The 8,600-nt window shown below is 44.1% G+C and overlaps 1 protein-coding gene across 2 annotated transcripts in view; it reads right to left on the bottom strand.

Moving 5' to 3' along the window:
* Nucleotides 1–534: 534 nt before the first annotated feature.
* Nucleotides 535–8,600, bottom strand: part of LOC149325117 (putative RNA-binding protein CG14230) — a 54,417-nt gene continuing 46,351 nt past the window's right edge. For both annotated transcript variants that reach the window (XM_089563445.1, XM_089563446.1), the window contains exons 13-14: nucleotides 3,400–3,482; nucleotides 535–686 (exon numbers count right to left, since the gene is read on the bottom strand). In XM_089563445.1, the coding sequence (XP_089419571.1) occupies nucleotides 582–686; nucleotides 3,400–3,482 (188 nt within the window). In that variant the 3' untranslated portion in view covers nucleotides 535–581. The remainder of the gene's footprint in view (nucleotides 687–3,399; nucleotides 3,483–8,600) is intronic.

The following is an 8,600-nucleotide window of genomic DNA, read 5'->3' as shown; positions in this document are numbered from 1 at the left end:
CCTGGGAGACTGGCTGTTTTTCAATGATTCACAGTTGCTAGTTCAGTCGTGTGTGCCTCGTCTTTCCTTTGTCCCCGTCTTTTTGGCCGGTTTTTTTCATAAGTATGTACCAAAAAACCCAGATTTCAACTCTCCAACTGAAGCGCAGCATGGCTAGCGCACCCACGATCATATAACGACTGGATTGCTAAATGCAAGAGCCAGCCTGAGAAGAGCCAATCCGGAAAATCCAACAGGGCAGCGCCCGTTGGTTGCTCGTGTTCGTGATGGTGCCGGCGGCCACTACCTCAATTCAAGGTACATGCTGGTCACTACCTGCTCCTGCTAACTAACTTTTTGGGATATCCGAGGTCGCATCCGTACAATCGGGAGATGTAATCAAAATTCTGGAGACTCCCGGACAATACAGGAGAGTTGGCAGGTATGCAAATGGTATTAAATGGTGCAAAGTTTGTCACGCTGCATCCCCAAAACACTCAAGTGGGAAAGCAGACAGCATTGTACCGCGAAAGAAATAATTCATGAGAGATGGTGTGAATGCAGTGTGGTCCCAGCGGCCCCATCCCATTTATTGTGGGCCCTCACTTCTTGCGCAGTTTGCCCAGCCTCCATTGCTGGCTGCCCAGTTTCTTGCCGTGCTTCCGCTCCAGTGCCCGCTTGGCCATCTTGCGCTTGGACAGCATCAGCTGCGCACAAACAGGGACACTAGTCAAGCAAATGCACAAGCTGAAACCCTCACCTATTATCTAATGGAAAAGATAAGAAGATGAGCACAGGCTTCTTATCTGGTTGGTGCCCCCATTAAAACTACTTTAGTGGATGCGGTACAATTTAAAAAGTTCCCCAAGTGTGAAAGAGAGAGGTGGTTTAAATCGCTTAACACAAGCTACATACGGTATCACAAATAAGCAGAGCACATCATTCGTGAAACAGTTTCCAACATGATCACTTAAAGGGGCTCTGCGATGTTATCAAAAAAGTGGCTTTTATTATTTTTTTTTTAAGCACAGTATGAGACATTGTGATACCTAAGCATCCCAGGAGCTAATTGTAGCATGAAAACTGCAGCCCATCCTGTTTTGTGTATTCCTTCTTTATGAAAAATCCAGGCGCTAACAAAAAACGACACAGAGAGGACACAGTGCCTGTTAGTGTTTGTTAGCGCCTGGATTTTTCATAATGAATGTATGCCAACTAGCTCAGCTTTCTGCCCTGTTGCAACTTATTCCTTCTTGTCTTCATTCTTTACACGCTGCGGTTTTCGTCAGTTAGCTATGCACCAACTAGCCCAAACTAAAGTCATTCAACACCCAAGGAGATCACCGAAATCTCAATACAGTAGACTCTCGTTAAAATGAACCTGGTTAAGGCAAATTCTTGGATGAAGTGAAAATGTGAGACGATTTGATTGGTTTCTCATAGGACTCCATGCGAAAAAATCCCTTTAAGGCGAACTGTTTTGCATATTTTTCGGTTAAGGCGAACTTTCGCAGCAACACTAACCATGGAGACCCTGGGTAACGACATCCACGGGGTGTTCACGCAGCATTGTCAAGGCAAAAACAAATATCTAGCATGCTTCTAGTACTAAGAAATGCTCATCCCCCAAGGTGGCTTCCCTGCACCTTTGCCCAAAATCTCGCAAGAGCGCTTTCCTTGAGGCAAGCTTGAAAAAATGGTGAAGAGAAAATCCGAACAACAGGCAAAGTCTAGGGGGGGGGGGGGGGGGGGGTGATGAAGGCAATAAAATACATCGGGGAGCTTCCTTTGTTCAGTAGCGAGAGTAAAGGTGCCTACAGATGTTAAAATGCATGGTTGTGGGCTGCCCTGGCAAGGCACAGTTCTGACTGCTGGCAGCCAATCTCAATCAGCACTGGGCAAGTGAAATTGGTGAGTTAAATGCGGTTTTCAAATAATTTTTTATTTTGAATTTTCTAAGTGGAACAACTTCATTTGCATGCTCCAATGTCAGTAATTATTTCTGCACTTGTTTCCAGACCATATGAGGAAACTTGTAACTCCTTCAGGCAGTTTGTGCACAATTGTGTACACAGCACTCTCACAGCTCTTACTGAAAGTGTGCTGCACCTAGCAGTGATTTTGTTTCAGTCGAATTTAACATCTTCCATGTCACATAAAGTTAGTTTTTTGTGCCATATAGCAAACGCAGTAAATAATATTACACAAAATAGTGAGCTGGATATCACATCGTCTGCCATTTTTATGCATAGATTTTGCCACCTGTGATTACATTGATTGTTTTTTGCTCAGTGTCGGACATAATGTGCATCTGTGAAACACAGAGTGATTCCACGATCCCTCAGGTGCTTATTTGCTAAATCCGGGCATTTTGATGTTACTTTTCTTACCAACGTGAGGCTCTGTATGAAATTTTGTACATCCTTGTAAAAATTTACTCGCTGGTCTTTCGATCTTGGAAACTAACAATTTCTCTACTTAAAATTTTCAATTTTCAATGGTGAAAAATTGAATATACTACTTGAGTGGGAAAAATGATTGTTTTCGATGAAAATAAAAAATGCTGCCGGAAAGAGTTAACCACATTATTTGGTGTAGAAAAAACATTGCAGTGTCTTTTTAGGGGAGGGAAAGCTCAACACAACACCAAAGCAAAAAACTACACCAGTGCTGACAACTGCAAGGCCAGCAGGTGGGTGTGCAACAAATAAAGTACCGTATATTGCCGATTATAAGTCGACTCCGATTGTAAGTCGACCCCCCAACTCGCGGCCCCCTTTGGGCAAAAAGAGTTAGACTCCGTATTTAGGTCGACACTGCCACACCCTGCGGTCCCAGCTCGCCAAAAAATTTTTGAGAAGGCCGAGTCATAAAGAGACATTTATTCGTTCACGAGACATCTCTGACTCATCGTCACTTGTGAGGACACAGCCGCGGTCATCATCTTATGAGCCACTGCTGCCACTGGTTTGTCGATAAGTTGCTATCGTATTAAAACAAACCTTTGGTGCATATCTCAATTAAATTCAAGTTCTTTTGAGCAGATCCACCTTCGCACCGTGTCTGACAACTATTATGCAATTACGAGCGCACGGGGCGTGATATTACCCGCAACTTGGTAGAAATTATTTTTGACCCTGCATATAGGCCGACTTTAAGACTCCGCATATATGTTGACTCCGATTATAAGTCGACCCCACAACTTTGGAAGGACATTTAAACAAAAAAAGAAACGTCGACTCATGCACGGCAATATACGGTAAATCTTCTCCTTAATGCTTGAAGTAGGGCACTTAAAGCTAGCATGCCTCAGTAGATCAACAAGTAAGTTATAAATATGCGCCAAAGAGAAGAAGGATGAGGACCGCACAACGCTTTCTTTTGTTAAAAGACACGCCTTGCACCATTGGCCACTCTAACCTTGACAAGGGCGGTCTTGCCATCAAAGAAGTTGTTCCTGATGGTCTCAGGGTCACTCTGGCACCGGAAGAACTTGGCTCCCTCTGCAAGAAAAAAAAAAACACATTGATAGGGGGAAAGAAAAAAGAGAACTTGCCAGCGGTCACCACATCCATGAAATGTGACATTCAGCAACAGCAATTGGCAATGGTGAAAATGGCGTAGGCACTAATTCCCGCCACTGCGCACAGAGGGCGCCATGGATCTGTGAAGTGCTGCTAATATTTCCTCCTCTCCTTCCTTCTTCATATTTCGCCAACGCGGCCGTCGCCGCACAAACTGGAAACCTGCCCTTAACTGCTGTGGCAGTAAAAAAAAGAAAAGGATGGCCACTCCAGACCTGCATGCCAAAACCATATCTCTGCGATCTAAAACAGTGCCCTTTCTTGCAATGGGTGCTAGGAAGCAAGCTGTAATAACAGATAACCCCAAAGCATTAAATATGCTGTACAGCAGTAGGTCTTTTTCTATGAGTTTTCTATACAGTGAATGCAAGAGCAAAACCTTCTCGTCCTGTGGCTTCTAGTGTGGCTGTTCACTGCATGCTGTCACATGCGGCATCTGTCAGCAAGTCACTGAGGCTGCCCACACCCGACAACACAATATGATTCAGGGCAGGATGCCCTGTCCTTGCTACACAAGCAGAGTCACAACACATTCTATACTGAAAGGTACTTTGCATCAGGACAAGCAGATACCAAACTGTAGGAAGCAATAAGCAGACCCTTTCTCCTTCTGAATGCAAAAAACCAAGGCTTCAGCAGCTGGAAGCCCTGGGTGCTGTAATACCACCCTTACAGCTAAAACCATTAAAAACTACACAGAGAACTCTGCCCATTTTTGATCTAGGCTCGTTGTGGCTGTGCTGGTGTTTGTCCCGCAGTGAGAAAACGGAACTTTAATAATGAAACTTTTTTTTCCTACCATTCAATTAAGTAAGCATTCTTACCTAGCCGTAAGCTTCACAATGCTAAGTCTGATATTAACCACTTAAGCTATATATAATACTCTAATTAAACCCAGGTTCGAATATGCTTGTGTATTTTGTCAACAGAATGTAAAGGAAAGCAGTTAGATTTATATATTCAAAATTTCTACCCACTGGCTCCCCATCAGAATTGGTGCACGTTCATGGTATTGAACAACTGGAGCTGAGATGGCGAAATTCTCACTTAGATTTTCTAAAATTACTTCTTAACAATAAGCTCAGAGTTGACCCTTCGTCCTATATTTCCCCAATTATGACAAGAAGTACGTGACACTATCACAAAGCTTTACTAACACCACATTTTGCCCGATAGATTTGCATAAGTTTTGCTTCTTTGCCACGCACCATAACCAACTAGAACTCATTAATCAAGCTCTATAAGCCGTCAAAATCTAACCCATGTTCTTTAACCATTTCATATTGCTATTATGTTTTTTTTTCTGCCACATTATTGTTGCTATATTACGGTATTGCATTTTTGTTGCTGTGATTTTGCTTGTTATGAATGTGCTCTTCTACCCGGACCTAACCATGGTTTGCAGTATGTACATAAATAAAAATAAAAACCCATGAGGTCAATAACAAAAACTGATTACCGCATGGAAGTGCATGACCGTGTTACTTAGCCTCAATGAACTGCACACAAAAAAACTAGGTATGGCAGGAGTTTTCTTGTGAAGACGGCCAGGGGTAGCGACATGTGTATTTCATCTTTTGGTCTGTTCTAGCTTTAAATAGGCCAACTTTGGTTTAATTTGTGCTCCCTGTACTTCTGAAGCTAGCTGAACTGGAAGCATTGCAACGTATTCACAGAGATTCCGCAATGCAGAGCAACCTTACATGGTGATTCAACCAGCACGTCCCAACTCAGCCCTGCAGCAGTGATGCCCCTAAAAACATCTTTCCTGGCTTCACCAAAAGCATGCTATTGCCAGGACCACACCTCAAAGTGGCAGGAAAAAAAAAAAAAAGACAGCACGCAACTTTTGGCCGCACTCAAGTGCTGGGTGGCTCGAACTTTACCCAAGCGTACACTTACTTTTCCTGCATTCAGTACTGATTAACGTGACTAAGCTGCATCAGGCCCGGACAAAGCCATCAGCCGAAGTTAACAGAAATCACAAAAGCTATAATATATTCGCTAACACAATCTAGAACTCAGTAGCAGAATGGTGACACAAACTAGTAGCAACTGCCAGTAAAGGCCAGAGCACACGTTAAACTTTACACAACTATCAATATCTCGATAGTGGTTTCCACTCTTGTAATTAAGTTTTTGTTCTTCTCTGTCTGCCTTCCAGCATGTCACCCCACGGAAGATACGAGAAAAAATTCAAACACAATCAGCGCAATTCATGAGGCAGAGTATGTATTGGCATGCCCAGCTTCAGACCATACAAGTGGGTGGCTTGACCCAGTCCATCAAACACTCAGAGACATGCCAAGCCCACTCCCCTCATTTCTCTCCTCCCTATGGAGAACATGGTTTCCCTCTCACCTCACCCTCTCCTACCTTCTGTCTCCCACCCTCCTCTCCCCTGAAAGTGTAGGGCGAGACTTCACCGCTCCGCTTTGCTTCCTTTCTACCGAGGCTTCACACACCACTGCCACTGCCAGACACTTTTTGAGACAATGGGCACCCTAAAGCGAACACATTAACGCACACAGCTAAGCATGTGTGAATAATCTATAATTTCGAATACTTGGTCAAATAGTAAAGCATTTGATATTCGATTCGAGCCGAATGTTTGGTATTCGAAATCATGAAGTATTCGCCTCGAGCGAATAACGTTTCTGGAACTCTTGCTGCATGTGGTTTTGGTTCAGAGTAACTACTCCGGGGGTAGTACCACGGCGCGGCACTGTGTGCCCGCCCTCCCGCACATAGTACACTCTAAGCCAAAGGGGATCAAAATGGCGCAAGAGGTTAGTCTTTTGGAAACTAACTGACTCGCCACAACCATTAGTCCTTTACGGGACCAACTGCAAGAGGTCTAACTGTTGCTCCCCTAGAAAAGGGGTGCAACAGTTATGAAGGAGCTAGACACCGCAGCAGACACGAGACAGAGAAAGAAGACGACACAGGGCGGTACTTGCAACTAAAATTTTATTTGAAACTTCATGGCTTTATAAAGACAGAGGCACGTGTGATCTTGCAATCGGGTAAAAAAGGATGAATGAAAAGCAGCAGATAACAACACCTAACTGACAACAATGCACAGGAAAGATATGCGAGTCACAATGCACAGAAATCAGACTTTAAAACGTTATGCAATGCTCATCATGCGAGTCACAATCTACATTACCAGAAGTGTTAAAAACCTTCGACCGCATGTGGAAGCATGAAAACCACAAGACAAAGGAAGAAAAAGAACGTCAAAAGGAAGCCACCCAACCTGTTACCTGTCAAGGAAACCCAGTTCTTTTTGGAGGATGGAAACCGAAGGCAAACTAACGCATTCATCCGGTTGCGAGCGCAAGATGGCAATGGCCTCTACAATCTCTCTTTCAAGCTGCCCCTTCCTTCTTCCAACAATCTTGGTCTGGCTGAACTGAGGGCAACAACCCCGACACTTGCGGCAATGAACAGGCAGATTCGAACACCCCGCCTCCCCCAAGGAACGCGCATGTTCTCTCAAGCGATCATTTAAGCACCTACCGGTTTGTCCAATATAAAAACGCCCACAACTGAGGGGGATCTTGTAGATTACCCCTGTTGCACATGCGACACGCTTATTTTCTTCCAAATGTTTCTTGCTGCAAGTTCCTTGGGGGAGGTGGGGGGTTCGAATCTGTCAGTTCATTGCCGCAAGTGTCGGGGTTGTTGCCCTCAGTTCAGCCAGACCCAGATTGTTGGAAGAAGGAAGGGGCAGCTTGAAAGAGAGATTGTAGAGGCCATTGCAATCTTGCGCTCGCAACCGGATGAATGCGTTAGTTCGCCTTCGGTTTCCATCCTCCAAAAAGAACTGGGTTTCCTTGACAGGTAACAGGTTGGGTGGCTTCCTTTTGACGTTCTTTTTTCTTCCTTTGTCTTGTGGTTTTCATGCTTCCACATGCGGTCGAAGGTTTTTAACACTTCTGGTAATGTAGATTGTGACTCGCATGATGAGCATTGCATAACGTTTTAAAGTCTGATTTCTGTACATTGTGACTCGCATATCTTTCCTGTGCATTGTTGTCAGTTAGGTGTTGTTATCTGTTGCTTTTCATTCATCCTTTTTTACCCGATTGCAAGATCACACGTGCCTCTGTCTTTATAAAGCCATGAAGTTTCAAATAAAATTTTTAGTTGCAAGTACCGCCCTGTGTCGTCTTCTTTCTCTGTCCCGTGTCCGCTGCAGTGTCTAGCTCCTTCATGTCTCACCAACTGGCCTACACATCTACCCTCCTAAGGTGCAACAGTTGGTGCCCAGGAGCAGCTGTTTCAAGAAAAACGCAAACGAAGCGTTATTTCCAGGGTAATGTAGAGTGAAATAGTTTGGGCGGCAGCACTCGTTACATATAACAAGAAAGAAAACAGAAATAAACACACAGGAAAATACCAGGATTCAAACCAGCAACCTTTGGATTGGGAACCGAGCACAGATATGACCAGGCCACCACAGCAGACGGTCCGGAGCTCAAAATAAACACCTTATATACAAAGCACACAGATTGCTTTGGTTTACTGCTTATTGTTTTATGATGTTTGGAACAAGGTATGGTGATTTTGCTGTCATATGATTTCACAACAAGTTATGGTAAATCTTAAACCATACGCATGGCAGTTTAAAACGTGTTTTCGGCCCAAACACAAGTGTCGAATAGTGCATACTTTGCAGCCAGTACTTGACAACCACAAATCTTCGTTTTCTTCTCGTTTCTTTTTTTTTTTGAGGGGTGGGGGGGGGATAAAGTGGTAGTATTTGTAGCAACTGGCAATTTGTAGCAACTGGCTGAAAACAAGTTAGAAGGCTCCCACCTTCCTCCCTTCCTTTAGGTGCAGTTCAGGTGTCCACTGAGACTGTAGATGTCCACCCAGACACTGCACTGCACCATTTCCTTTCCTCAATAACCAATTATTATTATTCTTAAGGCTGTGGTTCACATCGTTTTTTGTTACTGGCAGGCAGTGGTGACGAGGAACTGAATGTTTGCCACTCACCATTTCGCTGACGCTGGTACTTACACAGCA

Source organism: Amblyomma mixtum, chromosome 10 (assembly GCF_055824585.1).
Source record: "Amblyomma mixtum isolate Tamu chromosome 10, ASM5582458v1, whole genome shotgun sequence".
Lineage (NCBI taxonomy): Eukaryota > Metazoa > Arthropoda > Arachnida > Ixodida > Ixodidae > Amblyomma > Amblyomma mixtum.
The sequence above is the reverse complement of the archived record's forward strand: the minus strand, read 5'-3'. Positions and strand labels throughout refer to the sequence as shown.